This window comes from Salvelinus alpinus, chromosome 24 (genome assembly GCF_045679555.1).
Source record: "Salvelinus alpinus chromosome 24, SLU_Salpinus.1, whole genome shotgun sequence".
In the NCBI taxonomy this organism is placed as follows: Eukaryota; Metazoa; Chordata; class Actinopteri; order Salmoniformes; family Salmonidae; genus Salvelinus; species Salvelinus alpinus.
This window is the reverse complement of record NC_092109.1, coordinates 10,819,722-10,841,632: the sequence shown is the minus strand read 5'-3', so window position 1 is coordinate 10,841,632 and position 21,911 is coordinate 10,819,722. Positions and strand designations below refer to the sequence as shown.

The 21,911-nt window shown below is 44.8% G+C and overlaps 2 protein-coding genes across 3 annotated transcripts; both read right to left on the bottom strand.

Annotated features, from left to right (window-relative positions):
• Positions 1 to 2,131: 2,131 nt before the first annotated feature.
• Positions 2,132 to 6,118, bottom strand: LOC139552137 (stanniocalcin-like). The gene is made up of 5 exons (XM_071363568.1): positions 5,871 to 6,118; positions 5,462 to 5,604; positions 5,233 to 5,340; positions 4,962 to 5,065; positions 2,132 to 4,894 (listed from the first exon to the last, which is right to left on the bottom strand). Exons 1-5 carry the CDS (start codon positions 5,983 to 5,985, stop codon positions 4,600 to 4,602), a joined length of 765 nt encoding a protein of 254 aa, XP_071219669.1. The 5' UTR covers positions 5,986 to 6,118; the 3' UTR covers positions 2,132 to 4,599.
• An 826-nt stretch (positions 6,119 to 6,944) lies between these two features.
• LOC139552132 (cGMP-dependent protein kinase 1-like) lies at positions 6,945 to 21,643 on the bottom strand. Of its 2 annotated transcripts, XM_071363562.1 has the most exons (22): positions 21,529 to 21,643; positions 21,300 to 21,413; positions 20,810 to 21,000; positions 20,408 to 20,540; positions 20,262 to 20,328; positions 19,931 to 20,030; positions 17,133 to 17,246; positions 15,105 to 15,210; positions 13,984 to 14,047; positions 13,201 to 13,278; positions 12,921 to 13,015; positions 10,502 to 10,567; positions 10,071 to 10,145; positions 9,807 to 9,903; positions 9,561 to 9,700; positions 9,368 to 9,457; positions 8,633 to 8,774; positions 8,317 to 8,480; positions 8,072 to 8,194; positions 7,809 to 7,871; positions 7,512 to 7,578; positions 6,945 to 7,431 (listed from the first exon to the last, which is right to left on the bottom strand). In XM_071363562.1, exons 3-22 carry the CDS (start codon positions 20,994 to 20,996, stop codon positions 7,333 to 7,335), a joined length of 2,070 nt encoding a protein of 689 aa, XP_071219663.1. In that variant the 5' UTR covers positions 20,997 to 21,000; positions 21,300 to 21,413; positions 21,529 to 21,643; the 3' UTR covers positions 6,945 to 7,332. The 2 variants fall into 2 exon arrangements, with proteins under 2 accessions (XP_071219663.1, XP_071219664.1); XM_071363563.1 differs by lacking the exons at positions 12,921 to 13,015; positions 13,201 to 13,278; positions 13,984 to 14,047; ... (6 more) ...; positions 21,300 to 21,413; positions 21,529 to 21,643 and having other exon boundaries at positions 10,071 to 10,184.
• Between the last annotated feature and the right edge of the window lie 268 nt (positions 21,644 to 21,911).

Here is a 21,911-nt window from a genome sequence, read left to right as displayed (position 1 = left end):
GCTACCTGCTCCCCCTGTCCTCTCCAGACTTCCTATTGTGTGTGTGTGTGTGCGCGCACTTGCATGAGAGACAGACAGAGAGTTCAAGTTTACCTCAAGTCAACGCTGAGTACTTCATTACCACTGGTTCCCAGGCTGTTTTGTACTGTGACCCATCTAAAGCCTTCCAAAATTCCCTGCTGCGACCCACCCAATAACCACAATCACCACTGTTTCTGTTTCTGGCCCCAATAACGACCTAGAAGGAATGGGATCAGCTGTGACCCAAACCACCATTTTAGAAACGGAACTTTTTAGTATAGCATAGTTTCTTTCTGAAGCAGTTGAAACAGGTAAGTGTTACCGCATGTACTCCTGAGAGCGAGACAGAGAGAGACAGAGAAATAATGTCTTCTATGTCATTACTGAACACTTAGGGGGCCATTAGCAGTATGGATCTTTTCCTCTGGTTCACCTCCCCTCCCTTTCAAACTGTCTGGGCCAACAACCTCCTAACTGATCACACGGATTGATTAGGGAGACTTATTATCGTTGCCTCAATTATCGTTGCCTCAATTTGAAAATTCGGGATGTTTTGAACCACTGCTGTACACTTACGGCTGGTCTGCCAGATACAGACCTGTTTGGTAAACCAGCCCTAAGTCATCTAACAGACGAGTTTGTAAAGCATAGAAACTGACTGTGAGAAAGTGGAAAGAAGAACGTAGGAGGGCTTACAGTCCTGTGATTTAGAATGCTGGTTCTGGCTGTATGTGCAGAGGTCTGGTAAAGTCATAGGCCTGGGGAGTTTGGCTGGGACTGGAGATTTGTACCAGAGATAATCTCGTTGTAGGATAGACTGTCCTAAGGACGCACCGCCCCTGGCCAGGAGTATCCTGTACTAAGGACGCACAGCCCCATCAACGACAGGAGTATACTGCCACCCAGTGGATGGAAATTACAGAATAAACTTTGAAAATACTTTAACCTCACACTCTATATTTTTATTTATTTAACTTTTATTTAACTAGGCAAGTCAGTTAAGAACAAATTCTTATTTACAATGACGGCCTACCCCGAACGACACTGGGCCAATTGTGCGCTGCCCTATGGGACTCCCAATCACGGCCGGATGTGATACAGCCTGGATTCAAACCAGGGACTGTAGTGACCCCTCTTGCACTGAGATGCAGTGCCTTAGACCGCTGAGCTACTCAGGAGCCCAAATCTAACACCAATGCAAACGATTAAAGATCACCAGTGTTTGAAACTAGGATCGCTCAATCACTAGTCTGGTATGTCAACTGCTCGGCCTCCGACCACAAGGCACTACAAAGGGTAGTGCGTACGGTCCAGTACATCACTGGGAACAAGCTTCCTGCCATCCAGGATCTCTATACCAGGTGGTGTCAGAGGAAGCCCCTAAAAATTGCCAAAGACTCCAGCCACCCTAGTCATAGACTGTTATCTCTGCTACCGCACAGCAAGCGGTACCTACACCCAAGCCATAAGACTCCTAAACAGCTAATAAAATGATCCCGAGTGGCGCAGCGATCTAAGGCACTGCATCGCGGTGCTAGGGGCTTCACTAGAGACCCTGGTTTGATTCCAAGCTGTATCACAACCGGCCGTGATTGAGAGTCCCGTAGGGTTGCGCACAATTGGCCCAGCGTTGTCCGGATTAGGGTTTGGCCGGGGTAGGCTGTCATTGTAAATAAGAATTTGTTCTTAACTGAATTGCCTAGTTAAACTTTTTTGACCTACGCTGACTATTTTCATTGTCCCCACCCCACATTTTTACGATGCTTCTACTCTCTGTTTATTATCTATGCAGTTACTTTACCTCTACCTAAATGGACATATTACTTCAATTACCTCAAGTTACCTGTGCCCCCCCCCCCCCCCTGTATATAGCCTCGCTGTTATTTTGTTGTTGCTCTTTAATTATTTATTTTCTATTTTCTTCTTTTCTATTTATTTATTTTTTAACTTGCTTATTTTAGTAAATACTTTCTTAACACGTATTTTTCTTAAAACGGCATTGTTGGTTAAGGGCTTGTAAGTAAGCATTTCACTGTAAGGTCTACTGTACACCTGTTGCAATCAGCGCATGTGACAAATAACATTTGATTTGAAATCACTGTAGTCAATATGATGCAGATCACAACATTTATTTGTAACAGAGAGAATTACCCCAAGCCCCCGTAGTGTAAAGTACCAGACTTGACTACACTATAACACACACACACACACGATTTAACCACATCTTCCACAGCATACTATTGTCGTGTTCTTACACAGTATAGGATCTTACATTAACACAGACAGTGACAGAGAAGGACGCGGTGAGCCCCACGACCAGCGCGTTGACATCATGTCCCTGTGAGGGGGTGGTGACATCGTCATAGAGCGACATACAGCACGGCATCAGAATTTGACGTCACATCAAGATGTCAAACTCCGCCCGCTGCCGACAACTCAACCCAATCACACAAGTTACAACTAAAGACGTAATACAACATCATAAATAAACATTTAGTAAGAAAATAAATACCCAATAATAATATTATAGTAATATAGCCAAAGGTCTTTTTAAATAGGCTTCTCTTGGTAATTACTGTTCAAAACTGGGACGTTATGGCTGCTATGCCATGTTGAAATCAGATGGAACTACAATGACATTTCGTTTTCTTAGATAGCCTTTGAAATGTTTCAATTGATTAACATTAAATGATCAGACTTTTCAACAGCTCTCTAGGTTAAATTGAGTCTATTCTGAGCAGATATTATCCTCCACACTCAACGTCCAGCTAACACGTTTCATCCCCCTCTCATCAAGCATCAGCCAACACAGAAATACTTTCAACAGCAGCTAGAGATAGACGCTTCCCCAAATCACCTACCACATTACAGCAGTTCCAAACCTCCCTTAATCATTTAGCCTTAATCATTTGAGGAGACAGCTGTGTGTGTGTCAGCATGCATAGAGGGTTGAAGCATTCATGAATGTGTGTTTGTGTGTTTAAGGTAGCTGTGGTGTGTTTGTGTGTATATGTGAGTGTGTGTTCAAGGTATGAGCGGTGTGCATGTACACTACCGGTCAAAAGTTTGGACACGCCTACTCATTCAAGGGGTTTTCTTTATTTTGACTATTTTCTACATTGTAGAATAATAGGGAATACATCAAAACTATGAAATTACACATGGAATCATGTAGAAAGCAAAAAAGTGTTAAACAAATCAAAATTCTTCAAATAGCCACCCTTTTCCTTGATAACAGCTTTGCACACTCTTGGCATTCTCTCAACCAGCTTCACCTGGAATGCTTTTCCAACCGTCTTGAAGGAGTTCCCACATATGCTGAGCACTTGTTGGCTGCTTTTCCTTCACTCTGCGGTCCGACTCATCCCAAACCATCTCAATTTGGTTGAGGTTGGGGGATTGTGGAGGCCAGGTCATCTGATGCAGCACTCCATCACTCTCTTTCTTGGTAAAATAGCCCTTACACAGTGTGGAGGTGTGTTAGGTCATTGTCCTTTTGAAAAACAAATGATAGTCCCACTAAGCACAAACCAGATGGGATGGCGTATCGCTGCAGAACGCTGTGGTAGCCATGCTGGTTGTGTGCCTTGAATTCTAAATAAATCACAGACAGTGTCACCAGGAAAGCACCCACACACACTAACACCTCCTCCTCCACGCTTTACGGTGGGAAATACACATGCAGAGGTCATCCGTTCACCCACACCGCGTCTCACAAAGACAAGGCTGTTGGAACCAAAAATCTTAATTTCCACAGGTCTAATGTCCATTACTCGTGTTTCTTGGCCCAAGCAAGTCTCTTCTTATTATTGGTGTCCTTTAGTAGTGGTTTCTTTACAGCAATTTAACCATGAAGGCCTGATTCACAGTCTCTTCTGAACAGGTGAAGTTGAGATGTGTCTGTTACTTGAACTCTGTGAAGCATTTATTTGGTCTACAATTTCTGAGGCTGGTAACTCTAATGAACTTATCCTCTGCAGCAGAGGTAACTCTGGGTCTTCCATTCCTGTGGCAGTCTTCATGAGAGCCAGTTTCATCATAGCGCTTGATGGTTCTTGCAACTGCACTTGAAGAAACTTTCAAAGTCCTTCACATTTTCCGTATTGACTGACCTTCATGTCTTAAAGTAATAATGGACTGTCGTTTCTCTTTGCTTATTTGAGCTGTTCTTGCCATAATATGGAATGGGTCTTTTACCAAATAGGGCTATCTTCTGTATACCCCACCACCATGTCACAACACAACTGATTGGCTCAAACACATTAAGGAAAGAAATTCCACAAATTAACATTTAAGGCACACCTGTTAATTGAAATGCATTCCAGGTGACTACCTCATGAATCTGGTTGAGAGAATGCCAAGAGTGTGCAAAGCTGTCATGAAGGCAAAGGGTGGCTACTTCGAAGAATCTCAAATATAAATATAACACTTTCTTGTTTACTCCATTATTCCATGTGTTATTTCCTAGTTTTGATGTCTTCAATATTATTCTACAATGTAGAAAATAGTACAAATAAAGAAAAGCCCTTGAATGAGTAGGTGTTCCAAAACATTTGACCGGTAGTGTAAGTCTCCTCTTTACTCCATCTCGCTATCCGACTCCTCCAGAGAGCGTTTCCTAGCGAACAGGTGGGTGGGGTCTCTTCCTCTCATGCTGGGCTGGACCTTGAAGGAGGGGGGAGACCCCATTGGCCAGTGCCAGCCGGGGGCGGAGATAGCACCTTGGTTAAAATCCTGGGGGCAAGGCTTGTTCTGCAGCAGCTGGAAGAGGATCTCCATGTCTGGCCCCAGCCTAGAAACAAACTCCGCCCTGACAACCGCCACTGTTTCCTGATCACATGCCAGCAGGGACTGAAGCAGAGTGCTGTAGTACCTGGAATACACACGTTGCATTAGACAAATACACCGGGTTAGTCACGCGCGCACACAGTTTGGCTCACCTGTTGGGGAAGTGTGCAGGTACCTGTACCACCTCTCCAATGGCCTCAGGGTTGGAGCGAGCCACACCACAGATGTCCAGTCTACTGTAACACTCCTCCTGGACCTACACACACACACACACACACACACACACACGCACAATCCTTTTAACTCTCAGAGACTAGCACTTCATCCTACCACACAGTAGAGGTTATTTGGGATCATTTTGGCGCCGATAGGAAGAGATGACGGCTGACATGGAGTGAATCTCTAATAAAGCCAGTGACTGACCTCAGAGATCATCCTCTGGAAGATTCCACAGCGCCTGATGGTCTGGAACACTTTAGATGTGACGCCGTTGGCAATACACCTCAGACTCTCCTTTACAAATGTCTTACCCTGCGCTCACACACACACACACACACACACACACACACACACACACACACACACACACGGTTAGAGACACTGCGGTGGGTCGTCAAAAAAGTGTGTGTGTGTGTGTGTGTGTATAGATTACCTGTGTGTTGAAGGTAGCTGCGGTGTGGAGGAACAGTTGGCAGATATCGTGCATGCCATCTGTGTCACAGGTAGAATTCTCCAGGCAGGCAAATGTTCCACATCCCACAGCTAGAGCACCATTCAAACACCCAGCCACATCCGCTGGAGAGAGGGTGGTTGAGGGGGGGGGAATATATCAAACTTCAGCAATTGACAGAAGCTATAGTGGGCTACACTCACATACGTTTAAGAAAGTGCCTATGTCTCTATTCATGGGAACGCAACTATTTTAGGGAGGTTTGACTACACGAGGCAACTTTCATACCCAACTATTGTGCATGAACCCAAGACTGTATCTACAGTCTTATTTGGATAAGAACTGCAGTTTGCATTGTGTTTTGCACTTTAGCCTAACCAACGGTACTCACAGGGGCTATTGGAGGAGAAGCGTGCACGGCGAGGAGAGGATTCCTCCGGTTCGGCATCGAAGGCAGAGGTCCCCAGGACTAGGAAGATCGCGAACAGGCCGAATTTAGCTAGCATCTTGTTGAAATATGGTGACGTTCATCGGGTGCAAGAGGTCGGCTTGATTTTTGGTGGAGAACAGTTGGGATGTAGCTCTCTGTTAGTTCCCTGGTTAGTGTTACGTTGACGAGCTGTTTCTTATAGCCGTTTGTTATACAAATTACTGGACCCCCAGCAGGTTTGTCCAATCAGCGACCGGCATCTCCAGTGGGGGGGTCGCGGTGCGTGCGTTAGGCTAATTTATAAAATGTTTCCACTGAGCGCTTTGGAACTTTCCGTGCGTGTGCTCATATTTATTCATTGAAAGAACGGTCATTGTGGAAATTGAAACTAAAGTGATTATTTTATTTCAAAATGCATAGGGCGAGGTTTCAATGGGTCTGCTAATGTGAGAAGCAGCTGTTCAGGTGTGGTTGTAGGGAAAATGACTTGTCTGCAAAACCAGAAACCTTTCAGTATTGTAATATGACTACGATTAGCTCAAGTTTGATTTAGAATAGGCTACTTCCCTAGTTAAATTAGGCCTAGGAAACTGAAATGAGTTGTTTTAAAAATTCCAGTCATGTTTCATGTGCAGTGGTTCAGTCATGTAGAAAGGCAGATCAATCATTGTGAAAGGCATGCGTGTTGGTGTGTGTGTGTGTTATCTGGGGGGAAAAGGTTGTTAGTGGAGGTGGCAGGGTTTCCATGATGACCTGTGTTGCCATGGAGTAACAGTCCCTGGTGACCCAGGACGACCTATTTGGATCTGATAACCTGTCACAGCTCATAAGAGCTTCAAATAGTTGTTAAGGGTCTCAGAGCTGTGACATCTGAGAAAGGAAATTGTTCTGTTCTAACTTTCATTAACTTTCCCCTCATTCATTCTCACACTCTTCCCCTTATTCTTCCTTTTGCATGCACAGTCACATCTCTCTCCCTCTTGGTGCTTCTGCATGACACCGCTCTGTTGGCTTATTCAGACATTTGATACAGAGTTGAACGTTTTTTGATAGATGTTTTTATTTTGGTTATATATTTCATGACCAAATACTGCGGAACTAACAATCACCCCAGTCAAAACAGATGAACACAAACAAATCTCCTAAAAAGTCTTATTGTATTGTAGAAAACTGTCATGAGGAGGAGCAGGTGACAACAGCAGCTGATTGGCCGCTGCTACTAGGATTCCCCCAGCTCACTTTGGCAGAGCCACAACCTGATATACCTAGCTTACCTGGTAAACCCACCAGTTAAACCTAGCACGACCAGGCTCGCATTCGGGAGGGCGCAGACAGAACTACCATCATCAGAAATACCAGCACCTGATGCCTTAATCTATATGTCAGAAAGGCATGTCTGTTCTACATAATGTATGTTGTCCAATCAGAACTCCAGGTCCCAGCCGGACTCCTCGTCTGGGGGCGGGGCCTCGCTGTCATCGGGGAAGCAGTCAAAGTTTCTGGTGTCCAGTGGACCCTCCACCTGGGAAAGAGGAGACACGGCTGAGTGTGTGTGTGTCTGTGTGTGTGTATGTGTGTGTGTGTATTAACGTGTATGCTCACAGTAGGAGTGAAAGGAGCGGCCAGAGTTGTCTGTCGGAGTCCCTCCCAATTGAAACCTTCAAACCACCTGAAGACAAATAAAAAAAGAGTCACAGCTTGGACAACTAAACTCAGCTCTCCTTGTATCAAGATGACCTTGGCTGTGTCCAAAATGGCACCCTATTCCCTAATAGGGAATAGAGAGCTGTATGGGAGCTGAAGAACAAAACGTCCTTTCAGAGAATGTAGCTATTTCTGTTCCATGCAGTCCTATTGGCTGGTAGGTCCAGTAGTCCTCATCACCATGGTAACTCTTACTTGTGTTTCTGGATGTCCTTCACCCCATTCTTCTGGTTCCCCACCCTCTCAGATGGGTTGTCCCTGGGCAACACACACACACACACACACACACACACACACACACACACACACACACACACACACACACACACACACACACACACACACACACACACACACACACAGTCACATATACACACTCTGCGCAAGCACCATTTGATGAGGTTTCTATGCTCTGTGTTTGTGTGTGGTGTGTGTGTGTGTTTGTGTGGGTGTGTAACCTGCAGAGGCGTTTGATGAGGTTGGCAGCACTCTTGGAGATCTTCTTGGGGAACTCCACCATGTCGATTCCTCTCAGGATGATGTTATAGGTGTTCATAGGGTCAGAACCAGAGAACGGAGGACTGGAGAAGAGGTGGGGAGGGAGAGAGAGAGAGAAAGACAATCTCGGCATTGAGACCAATAAGAAGATCCCATCTCTGTGCACGCACGCGCACACGCACACACACACACACACGCGGTGTACCTGCCGCTGAGCAGTTCATAGATGAGTATCCCCAGGGACCAGCAGTCAGCAGAGATGTCGTGTCCCTTGTTCAGGATGATCTCTGGGGCCACGTATTCTGGAGTCCCACAGAACGTCCACGTCTTCTGACCCAGACCCACCTTCTTAGCAAAGCCAAAGTCCACCTGATAGATAAACACGCACACTAAATATGGTGCTTTTTGTTCTGTGTGTCTGTGCCCCGAGGTTCAATCAACTGAAGACGAAGGAAAACCACACTGCCTGCTTATTCCGAAACTCTATGCTGTGTCGGAGGTGTTTGTGTGTGTACTAGTACCAGTTTGGCGTATCCTCGGTGGTCCAGTATGATGTTCTCAGGTTTGAGGTCTCTGTAGATGATGCCTCTAACATGGAGGAAGGCCAGAGCCTCTACAACACAGCCTGTATAGAACCGTGTGGTGCCGTCCTCAAACGAACCCCTAGAAGAGAGATGAACATGTTTAGGCCCATAGATGATCTAGGGGTGCTCAGACTATCAACTGCCACTCTACTGATATGTAACAATTTGCCAGGTTGAGGGTTCTGGGTAGGGTTGAACTGGGAGGTGGACGTGAAGCTAGGGTTCTGGGTAGGGTTGAACTGGGAGGTGGACGTGAAGCTAGGGTTCTGGGTAGGGTTGAACTGGGAGGTGGACGTGAAGCTAGGGTTCTGGGTAGGGTTGAACTGGGAGGTGGACGTGAAGCTAGGGTTCTGGGTAGGGTTGAACTGGGAGGTGGACGTGAAGCTAGGGTTCTGGTTAGGGTTGAACTGGGAGGTGGACGTGAAGCTAGGGTTCTGGGTAGGGTTGAACTGGGAGGTGGACGTGAAGCTAGGGTTAGGGGTTGTGGGTTGTGGTTGAGGCTAGATTCAGGGTTGAACCAAGATGTCGACATGAAGCTAGGGTTAGGTTGTGGTTGAGGGTTAGAGTTGAACCGAGATGTGGGCATGAAGCTAGGGTTAGTGGATAGCTGTCTGAGCAGTTTGTGTACAGTCAGGTTTAATTTGCAGTCGTTCTAGACCTACACACACATACCTGGCACTCAGTAGAGTCCACAGTTCTCCTCCCAGACAGGCCTCCTGCAGCATGTACAGATACTTAGAGTCCCTAAACGTCCGATACAACCTGGACAAGGACACACAGCGTCAGTGTGTGTGTGTGTGTGTGTGTGCGTAATTGTCAGTGAAGTGGCTGTGTGGTGTGTGTGTGTGTGTTTGTGTGTGTGTACCGGACAGTGAAGGGGCCGTGTGCGTCCATCATGATGCGTCTCTCTGAGAGGATGTGGCCCTGTTGACTGGTGTCCAGAATGTGACGCTTCTTCAGAACCTTCATAGCAAACGACCTGCTGGTGTCACTCTTCAACTGCACCTGAACACACACATTATACATATTAAACACACACACACACACACAAACACACAGTAGTTGCACACGCACAGTCCTGTTAGCGCGCACACGTTATACACACACTCACCAGTTCGACGCGACTGAAGCCTCCAACTCCGAGGGTGCAGATGACGTGGAAATCGTTGAGAGACACGGTGGAGAAAAACACTGCCTCTGCCTCCAACCTGGAGACGGGGGGGGGGGGGGGTCAATCAATTGCCCAATATATTTTCAATGAAACTAGCGAGTGTGTGGTTGGATATATCACAAACTATATGTACTAAACTTGGTTTGGTGAAACAAGAGAAAGGAGGAGTGAAAGAAGAGTATTCAGAGGTGTAGCGACACTTACTTGGCCTTGAGCTCGTCACTCTCGTTGTGTCTGCTGCTGTCGTCATCAAGCCCTCCTATCAGCTGCATGAACGACCTGGAACAGGGGAGGGCTTAGGCTTACACAACCCCGCATCTACCAATGAAGAAGGGTTCAGGTACACACACACATACACACACAGGATGTTGGTGGCACCTTAATTGGGGAGGACGGGTTCATAGTAATGGCTGGAATGGATGAAATATAATGCTATCAGTCATCAAACACACGGTTTCCACGTGGTTGATACCATTCCATTCACTCCAGCCATTATTAATAGCCATCCACCCCTCATCAGCCTCTTGTGACACACACACACACACACACACACACACACACACACACACACACACACACACACACACACACACACACACACACACTCTTGCTTTCTCCCCCCAGGGGTCTCTCACTCTCTGTCCACGACCAGACAGGTCACTCCTCCTACTGCTGTGACATTGGCCGTACGGACATCCTCCCTGGGGAGAGAGAGAAATATTTATTTATTCATTCATTCATTATAAACATAAATAAGCAGTCATCTTTATTATCTTCCTTTGCAAAACACAACTCTACTCTAATCCAATGAGAGTATATGTTTACTTAGGCAATTGGTTGGTGTGTTTGGTTGTTCTCTAAAGCTGCTGGTTGTTGTTTGGTTGTTAGAGGTGTTGTTTGGTTGTTCTCTAAAGCTGCTGGTTGTTGTTTGGTTGTTAGAGGTTTGTTTGGTTGTTAGAGGTGTGTTTGGTTGTTAGAGGTGTTGTTTGGTTGTTAGAGGTGTTGTTTGGTTGTTAGAGGTGTGTTTGGTTGTTAGAGGTGTTGTTTGGTTGTTAGAGGTGTTGTTTGGTTGTTAGAGGTGTGTTTGGTTGTTAGAGGTGTGTTTGGTTGTTAGAGGTGTTGTTTGGTTGTTAGAGTTGTTGTTTGGTTGTTAGAGGTGTTGTTTGGTTGTTAGAGGTGTGTTTGGTGGTTAGAGGTGTGTTTGGTTGTTAGAGGTGTTGTTTGGTTGTTAGAGGTGTTGTTTGGTTGTTAGAGGTGTGTTTGGTTGTTAGAGGTGTGTTTGGTTGTTAGAGGTGTGTTTGGTTGTTAGAGTTGTTGTTTGGTTGTTAGAGGTGTTGTTTGGTTGTTAGAGGTGTGTTTGGTTGTTAGAGGTGTTGTTTGGTTGTTAGAGTTGTTGTTTGGTTGTTAGAGGTGTTGTTTGGTTGTTAGAGGTGTGTTTGGTTGTTAGAGGTGTTGTTTGGTTGTTAGAGGTGTGTTTGGTTGTTAGAGGTGTGTTTGGTTGTTAGAGTTGTTGTTTGGTTGTTAGAGGTGTTGTTTGGTTGTTAGAGGTGTGTTTGGTTGTTAGAGGTGTTGTTTGGTTGTTAGAGTTGTTGTTTGGTTGTTAGAGGTGTTGTTTGGTTGTTAGAGGTGTTGTTTGGTTGTTAGAGGTGTTGTTTGGTTGTTAGAGGTGTTGTTTGGTTGTTAGAGGTATTGTTTGGTTGTTAGAGGTGTTGTTTGGTTGTTAGAGGTGTGTTTGGTTGTTAGAGGTGTTGTTTGGTTGTTAGAGGTGTTGTTTGGTTGTTAGAGGTGTTGTTTGGTTGTTAGAGGTGTGTTTGGTTGTTAGAGTTGTTGTTTGGTTGTTAGAGTTGTTGTTTGGTTGTTAGAGGTGTTGTTTGGTTGTTAGAGGTGTTGTTTGGTTGTTAGAGGTGTTGTTTGGTTGTTAGAGGTGTTGTTTGGTTGTTAGAGGTGTTGTTTGGTTGTTAGAGGTGTTGTTTGGTTGTTAGAGGTGTGTTTGGTTGTTAGAGGTGTTGTTTGGTTGTTAGAGGTGTTGTTTGGTTGTTAGAGGTGTTGTTTGGTTGTTAGAGGTGTTGTTTGGTTGTTAGAGGTGTTGTTTGGTTGTTAGAGGTGTTGTTTGGTTGTTAGAGGTGTTGTTTGGTTGTTAGAGGTGTGTTTGGTTGTTAGAGGTGTTGTTTGGTTGTTAGAGGTGTGTTTGGTTGTTAGAGTTGTGTTTGGTTGTTAGAGGTGTTGTTTGGTTGTTAGAGGTGTTGTTTGGTTGTTAGAGGTGTTGTTTGGTTGTTAGAGGTGTTGTTTGGTTGTTAGAGGTGTTGTTTGGTTGTTAGAGGTGTTGTTTGGTTGTTAGAGTTGTTGTTTGGTTGTTAGAGGTGTGTTTGGTTGTTAGAGTTGTTGTTTGGTTGTTAGAGGTGTTGTTTGGTTGTTAGAGGTGTGTTTGGTTGTTAGAGGTGTGTTTGGTTGTTAGAGGTTTGTTTGGTTGTTAGAGGTGTGTTTGGTTGTTAGAGGTGTTGTTTGGTGGTTAGAGGTGTTGTTTGGTTGTTAGAGGTGTTGTTTGGTTGTTAGAGGTGTTGTTTGGTTGTTAGAGGTGTGTTTGGTTGTTAGAGGTGTTGTTTGGTTGTTAGAGGTGTTGTTTGGTTGTTAGAGGTGTTGTTTGGTTGTTAGAGGTGTTGTTTGGTTGTTAGAGGTGTTGTTTGGTTGTTAGAGGTGTGTTTGGTTGTTAGAGGTGTTGTTTGGTTGTTAGAGGTGTTGTTTGGTTGTTAGAGGTGTTGTTTGGTTGTTAGAGGTATTGTTTGGTGGTTAGAGGTGTTGTTTGGTTGTTTGGTTGTTAGAGGTGTTGTTTGGTGGTTAGAGGTGTTGTTTGGTTGTTAGAGGTGTTGTTTGGTTGTTAGAGGTGTGTTTGGTTGTTAGAGGTGTTGTTTGGTTGTTAGAGGTGTTGTTTGGTGGTTAGAGGTGTTGTTTGGTTGTTAGAGGTGTGTTTGGTTGTTAGAGGTGTTGTTTGGTTGTTAGAGGTGTTGTTTGGTTGTTAGAGGTGTTGTTTGGTTGTTAGAGGTGTTGTTGTCTCACCCTTTTAGCGCCTGCTCTCCAAACCAGTCCCCCCTAGAGAGTGTGGTCAGAAACTCTGGCTCCTCATTGGATGATTTCTGTTGCGTGACCTTTACCTGAGCGCAGACAGGAGAGAAAAAAATTGGGGAGAGGGGAAGAGAGAGGAAGTTATTGGGATGAAGTCTGTGAATTTAAATTATGATTATTACTGGTATGTTTTAATTGCATTACTCATTGTGTCCACATGGTGGCAGTATGATTGTGATTTTTACACTTCTCTCCTCCACCTCCTCTTCCTCACCTGTCCTTCGCTGATGATGAAGAAGGTGTCTCCTGTGGCGCCCTGCCTGATGATGTAATCACCTTCACTGTAGTGAGTCTGCCGAGAGAGAGAGAGATAGAGAGAGAGAGAAAGAGAGAAAGAAAGAGAGATGAGGAAAGGGAGTGGGAGAGGATAAGGGAGAGGGAGAGAGATAGAGGACAGCAGAGGAGGAGATAGAGAGGTGGGGAGCAGGAGAGGACAAGGGAGAGGGAAAGAGACAGAGAACAGCAGAATAGGAGAGAGAGAGGTGGGCAGAGAGACAAAGGGAGAGGAGGAGAACAGGGGAGTAGAGACAGTGGTGGGAGTAGAGACAGAGGAGGAGAGAGAGGTGGGCAGAGATACAAAGGGAGAGGGTGAAAGATGGAGGGAGGCAGAGATGGAGAGAGAGGACAGCAAGGGAGAAGAGAGAGATGGGCATGGCTCTCAGACAGAAGCACTTTACCACAGAAAGGAGAAACAGTCTGCGTGTCTCTAAAAGCTGGAAGGCATGTGACTGGTGTCTATGGCAGTATGCAGTTAACACACACACACGCAAGTGCCCTCACACAAACACACAAACTCTTAAAACAAATCCACACTGACTGTCACCACCAGCTGCTCTCCATCTGACCATGCCTGTGTGTGTGTGTGTGTGTGTGTGTGTGTGTGTGTGTGTGTGTGTGTGTGTGTGTGTGTGTGTGTGTGTGTGTGTGTGTGTGTGTGTGTGTGTGTGTGTGTGTGTGTGTGTGTGTGTGTGTGTGTGTGTGTGTGTGCACTCCTCACCTCCTCCAGAACATCAGCTACCTTACTAAGAACGTCCTCAGGCAACAACTGAAAGGAGGGAACACTGACAGAGAGAGAAAGAGAAGGAGAGAGAGAGAGAGAGAGAGAGAGAGAGAGAGAGAGAGAGAGAGAGAGAGAGAGAGAGAGAGAGAAAGAGAAAGAGAGAGAGAGAGAGAGAGAGAGCGAGAGAGAGAGAGAGAGAGAGAGAGAGAAAGAGAGAGAGAGAGAGAGAGAGAGAGAGAGAGAGAGAGAGAGAGAGAGAGAGAGAGAGAGAGAGAGAGAGAGAAAGAGAAAGAGAAAGAGAACAACAACAACATTCTTGCCAAAATCAATTGTGTGAATAATAATTTGAAAATACGTGACTAGGGTTGCAAAGGGAGGGTATATTACTTGAATCTTTCTAAGTTTACCAGTAAACTACTAGAATTTTGTTAACTTTCAAGAATTTCATGTAATTTATTACAAAACATCTAGTGGCCATTTGGGGTACTTCAGATTATCACAGGTGTTTGTAATTATCTCTGGCCCTCTGTGTGGACTTATCACACGTAAAATATATCAAATAATCAAATAAGATGATTTTAAAATAAAAAATTGAATGACGAAGCTGTAATACATTATTCTAAATATAAACCATCAACTTAGTGAATACCATTTAATGTGAGGGTTTCAGCACTTTATTGTCCCTCAGATGAAATCGTGGAGATGAATGTGTATCTGTCTCCGTCCGTCCATCCGCTCGTACGTTACTCACACGCGATATGGACACAGATATACAAAATGAATAATATATATAAATACTTTTTTTTTTTTTTTTTAGTTATTTGAGTGTACATGACCAAAAGTACCATAGATTGCCCTAGATGACCTGTTAATGACCAAAATGACAGAAGATTCCGGTAACTTTGGTAAATGACTTGTAGCTTCGCAACCCTAGACGTGACAGAAGCTAGCGAGCAAACATTCTGTGTTCTGTGGCTACTGAATCTTAATCATCTGTCTATCCAACTAGGCTCACAGAAGTCTGCATAGCTGCATAATAAAGAGTGTGTTCCAAGCAGAAGCGAACCGTGCTTGTGTGGGTGTGGGTGCGTGCGTGCCTGTGTGTGTGTGTATGTTACCTGCGGAGGAACTCCATATACTGGGAGTGTTTAATGAGTCCAGTCCTCATCATGATGGTCTGGAAACCCTGTCTGTCTATCGCCCACAGCTTAATGTCAGTCAGAGCTGAAGGGAGAGACGGAGAAATGGAGAGCGAGAAAGACAGAGGAAGAAATAGGGAGAGGAGAAAGAGAGGGGAGAGAGAGAGAACGAAAGAGAGAAGAGAGGGGGATAGAAAGGCAGAGCGAAGGGTTCAGAGAGAGATATGAGGAAGTGGAGAGGGGTGAAAGAAGAGCAGGACAATTTCAATGAATTTCAAAGCCTCCATATTCACACCTACTGCTCACAGGAACAATCTCCATCCCATTCAACACACAAAAAAATATGATAATATGATTCAATCCTTTAGCATGTAGCCAGTAGAGGGAATCTCAATGAAAGCCTTACATACACAAACAATCAGAGAGATGCAGGCCCTGCATGCGTGTGTGTGCGTGGTTGCTAAAGGAATGAACAGGGCACAGTTTCAAGGTCTCTCTCTTTCTCTCTCACACACATTTACAACCACCCGTACTGTATTAACGCACACTTTATGAAAAACATACACACACGATAACACACGGACAAAAGTACACATGCAGTCACATGTGCAACAACACGTGGCAGCACAGTACACATAGCAGTTGATAGGAAATGCCCTTATCTCAACAGTCCTCCTTCTAGAGATGAGAGCCTTCACATCCCACTCTAACTATCTGCTATAACACACACACACACACACACACACACACACACACACACACACACACACACACACACACACACACACACACACACACACACACACACACACACACACACACACACACACACACACACACACACACACACACACACACACACACACGCGTTGTTTCTCTCTATTCTAATAAGAGGGTAATTATATAGATTATATATATATATATATCTCACCTCCTCCTGCCACCCCTCACAGACCCTGTCCCCCCCCCCGCCGCCCACACCACACATGTTCACTACCTGTCAATCAACTCCGGTGATGGAGAGAGACAGAGGCAAGGATGAGATAGAATGAAGGGGCAAAACTGAACTCTGTCGACACATGGTCAAATCAAAAGACTTGCAGGTGTGGAAAGAGGAGAGGACAGAGGAGGGGAAAGGACGGGGGAGAGATGCTAAAGGAGAGGGACTGAGAAAGCTGTCAGAGGAGCTGTTTATTTTCCTATTCACCTCTCTCTCCCCCTCTCGCTCAGCAGACCAATATCTGCCTGACCCTGAATAGCATTGTACAGTAAACACTTCACCACTCAGAGAGAGAAGAGAGAAGAGAGAAGAGAGAAGAGAGGAGAGAGAGAGAGAGAGAGAGAGAGAGAGAGAGAGAGAGAGAGAGAGAGAGAGAGAGAGAGAGAGAGAGAGAGAGAGAGAGAGAGAGAGAGAGAGAGAGAGAGAGAGAGAAAGCGAGAGCGAGAGACAAAAAAGAAGAAAGAGTAGAAGATGTCAGAGGACGATTTGTGAACTGCGGAGGTTGTCACATACTCACGCACACACACACACACAGGCAGGCAGCCTACTGACAGGACTGGCATATTACAGCCCAAATCAGACAGTCACCGCCTACAGTGTGTGTGTGTGAAAATGACCCGTGGGAGGATTTTCAATTATTACTGTATCTCTCTGCTGAAATTAAATAAATACTTTTAGCACAGCGTAGATCTGACACCACGCCTCACCCCAATCACTTAGTCTCAACACACACACACACACACACACACACCAAATCTCACCTCAATCCATCAGACTAAACGTCAGTGGCAGAGAGGAGGATGAAGAAATTACAAAAACTACAAAAACAATTCCTAATCCTGAACTCAATCAAATAAGTGTGTGTGTGTCCTACCTAAAATAGCAGTGATGTGTGTGTGTGTGTGTGTGTGTGTGTGTGTGTGTGTGTGTGTGTGTGTGTGTGTGTGTGTGTGTGTGTGTGTGTGTGTGTGTGTGTGTGTGTGTGTGTGTGTGTGTGTGTGAGTTACCTGTAACAGTAGCAGTCCTGGTACAGTTGTAGAGGATGGCCAGTTCTCCAAAGACCTTCCCGGGATCGATGGTGCACAGCTTCTGTTCCCCTTTAGTCACCTCCACCTTTCCCTCTACACACACACAACCGCACACAACCGCACACACGCACACACTCAGGAACGCACATGAACAACATTACATCATCAAACCTGCCTGAACTAAACAGAACTCCCCACTCATTCACACTTACAATTGAAGTCGGAAGTTTACATACACTTAGGTTGGAGTCATTAAAACTCGTTTTTTAACCACTCCACAAATTTCTTGTTAACGAACTATAGTTTTAGCAAGTCGGTTAGGACATCTACTTCGTGCATGATGCAAGTAATTTTTACAAGAATTGTTTACAGACAGATTATTTCACTATAATTCACTGTATCACAATTCCAGTGGGTCATAAGTTTACATACAGTAAGTTGACTGTGCCTTTAAACAGCTTGGAAAATTCCAGAAAATTATGTCATGGCTTTAGAAGCTTCTTATACACCTGTGGATGTATTTCAAGGCCTACCTTCAAACTCAGTCCCTCTTTGCTTGACATCATGGGAAAATCAAAAGAAATCAGCCTAGACCTCAGAAAAAAAATTGTAGACCTCCACAAGTCTGGTTCATCCTTAGGAGCAATTTCCAAATGCCTGAAGGTACCACATTCATCTTTACAAACAATAGTATGCAAGTATAAACACCATGGGACCACGCAGCCGTCATACCGCTCAGGAAGGAGACGCGTTCTGTCTCCTAGAGATGAACGTTCTTTGGTGCGAAAAGTGCAAATCAATCCCAGAACAATAGCAAAGGACCTTGTGAAGAAGGTGGAGGAAACAGGTACAAAAGTATCAGTTCGCAACTGCACATGGGGACAAAGATCGTACTTTTTGGAGAAATGTCCTCTGGTCTGATGAAACAAAAATAGAACTGTTTGGCCTTAATGACCATTGTTATGTTTGAAGGAAAAAGGGGGATGCTTGCAAGCCGAAGAACACCATTGCAACCGTGAAGCACGGGGGTGGCAGCATCATGTTGTGTGGGTGCTTTTCTGCAGGAGGGACTGGTGCGCTTCACAAAATCGATGACATCATGAGGTAGGAAAATTATGTGGATATATTGAAGCAGCATCTCAAGACATCAGTCAGGAAGTTAAAGCTTGGTCGCAAATGGGTCTTCCAAATGGACAATGACCCCAAGCATACTTCCAAAGTTTTGGCAAAATGGCTTAAGGACAACAAAGTCAAGTTATTGGAGTGGCCATCCAAAGCCCTGTCCTCAATCCTACAGAAAATTTGTGGGTAGAACTGAAAAAGCGTGTGCGAGCAAGGAGGTCTACAAACCTGACTCAGGTTACCCCAGCCCTGTAAGGAGGAATGGGCCAAAATTCCCCCAACTTACTGTGGGAAGCTTGTGGAAGACTACCCGAAACGTTTGGCCCAAGTTAAACAATTTAAAGGCAATGCTACCAAATACTAATTGAGTGTATGTAAATGTCTGACCCACTAGGAATGCGATGAAAGAAATAAAAGCTGAAATAAATCATTCTCTTTAATATTATTCTGACACTTCACATTCTTAAAATGAAGTGGTGATCCTAACTGACTTAAGAAAGGGAATTTTTACTAGGATTAAATGTCAGGAATTGTGAATAACTGAGTTTAAATGTATTTGGCTACGGTGTATGTAAACTTCCGACTTTAACTGTAAAGGACTGCATTAATATTAATCATCTCTTCATGGTAATACACCCACACTCTCTAGATGGATGTTTCAAAGTGAATGGACTGTATAATCAACATGGTCTAATTATGTGTGTCTGTGTGTGTGTGAATGAGAAACAGAGAGAGACAAAGCGACTGTGGTAAAAATAGAGAGGACAGATTAGATATTTTTAAGAGGAGAGGAGTCGAGGTGTCAGGAACAGATGTTTCAGAGCGCCTGAGAGAGCAAGAAGTGTGTGTGTGTGTGTGTGACCTGTCTGCCTCTGCTACAGTGAGCTCACTGTATGATATCACCTGATATATACAGTATAATCAAAGATTTTTATAACTAAACCAAGATAGACCACAGCCTGTTGTTTCAAATGGGAACAAATGAGCCATAGATGGCAGAACAGGCAAGGAGGTGGGCAGAGCCAAGCACGAGCTAGTGAGATCCTATTGGCGTGTTCTAGCATTTGGGGAACGCCTACTCTGAAGTGCGCGTGTGCAGTAACTCAATACACCTTTCCACTCCTTCTATTTTTTTTAAAATCATGGCAACGGGTAAAGTCTAAAGAACGTAGTCCACTCTGTTCGTAACAAATTGTAGTTTTGGGAACAGAAAACTGTATTGAGATCAAATGTCTGATGAGTAAATTAGCAGAATGTCTGCCAAAATCCATCTCGTTCCATCATCTCCCACTGCCGGCCACTGGGCTTCCTCTCACTACCATACTTGGTAGTGAAACATGTAAATGCTTCACATTTATACATTCTGTGAAATATCTGTCTCATTGTGGTATTATCTGTCCCTCCCTTGCCTCCCCTTTCGCCTAGACTGTCATAACTTCTCACCTATCTACTTCCCTCCCCCCTTCCTCTCTCAGTCTCGCCCTCCTCTCTTTCACCCTCCCTCCCTCCCTCCATCTCTCACCCTCCCTCCCTCCATCTCTCATCCTCCCTCCCCCTTCTCTCTATCCCTCTTCATTGCCCTATTTTCCCCCTTCCTCTCTTTCGCTTCATCCCTCCCTCCACCCCATCCCTCCACCTCCCTCCATGCCTCTCACCCTCCAGTACATAGACCAGAGATCCGTCGTCTCCCTCCTGTATGACACAGCAGCCCCGGGCCAGACGAGTGGGATGCATACAGTCAACTATGGTCTGAATCTACAGAGTGAGAGTGGGAGAGAGAGACATAGAGAAAGAGACAAAGAGAGAGAGACAACGCAAGAGACCCGTTCATAAAAATATAGCATTTGTTTAATTAAATTGAGAGAGAAAGAGAGAGTATGTGAGAGAGAAAGGGGGGAGGAGATAACTAAATGGATATCTAAGAATAGACAGTGAGAGTGGCAGTAGTACCACAGTAATACTATACAGTCGTAGTAATACTAGTACCTGTCCCTGCTCCAGGTGTTTCATGAATTCATTCTCCAACAGAGCTCTATGGATCAGCTCTCTAGACCTGTACACATGTACAGAGACAGGATCAGTGTGTGTGTGCGTGTGTGTGTGTGTGTGTGTGCGCGTGCGCGTGTACTCACTCTTCACTCTTGCTGTAGTTGGTGAGTGTGACGTGTGTGAGTTGGGCAGGGTCCAGGGCTGTGGGTTCTGCTGATATTGCCTGTCTCTTAGTCCTCTGCGGCTCATCAGGCACTGGTGGGGACAGCCCGGGTCCTGACAGACACCCATTTTGGTTAGGCTTTACCTCAGCGAGCTAACACAGTCTCGTGGCAAGTAGGAGACCACGTTCAACCCCAATCTGTCACATTAGCCTTGAGAGTGATGGCTCATAGGTTCATGCCTAACTACCCTTGAATTCACTGAACACCTCCAGGAGCGTTAGGACTGGTTTGGTACCCTGTGTTGTTTTCCGTTTCCCCTAGGTCTGTGTTGTATTAGAGGTGCATGTTAATGTTATTTAAGGTGTAACGAGTAGTAATTACCTGTGTTCTCTGTGCTCCCTGTGTGTTGTGGAGCGTTGCGATGGCGGTCCAGTTCTGTCTGCAGCTGTCGGATGAGATCATCCTTGGTGTCCAGCTCCAACTCCAGCTCATCTATCAGACTGTCTCTCTGACGGAGCTCCTCGATCTTCAGCTGCAGTGCAAACTGCAAGTCCCTCAGAGTACCCATAGCCCTGATATGCACATATAAACATGCACATTACATGCAGGAGGAAAGGCAGGCAGACAGAGGCACACACACAGGCATGGGGAATAAAGAGTTTCACTGGTGAGTTTTGGGGACTCCACCACATGCTAAATTAATTATTGCCTGCTTAATCCCACAAACACAGTGAAATACAATAACCATATGCACATACAGGTTACAATAAAACGGAAATATCTAACACACATAAACCACTTACTGATACTAAGGGAATGTCGAGTTTATGCAGTAAAAATACATTTGAAGAAGTAAAACATTTTGTCTTACCTGTCCAAGCGCTTGTCTGGGTGTAAGTGAAGATGAAGCTCGTACCGACTGCTAATGTTGCATTCACAGTTATGTGCCGATCTCCAATCTCATCATGTGTAAATTGATTTATAGCTGATGTGAAAAGCAAACAGGATAGGCTAATCGAAATGAGACTGCGACGAATGTTAATTAAAACGAAAGTTTTAAAGGTGTATAAAGACACTTCAGATCATGAAGATAGACATACCAACCAGACACATTCTCGCCCTTTGTCGGTTGCGCTCGAGTGAAGAACCGATCGCTCAAATGACAATTTCTAGAGTATCCAATATAGCCATACGCGGAGCGGTGTGCGCGCGTCCATTGGCATACAAATGTAGATATATTTTTACATAAATGTATGGGTGATTAGTTTACATCAATTAAATAATATCCTTATCAACATCCATATTGGGTTCACATGTTTTGCCTGAGATGTGTCAAGCTCAATATGTTGAATAGGTCTATTGCTAATAAGATTAACAACTTTTAAAAACTTTTTTATGTAGACAAACCCACGTTACATCTTTTTGTATATGTAAAAACAACTTTATTCATCAACCGTGGCGAATCTCCACATCAGATTGTAAA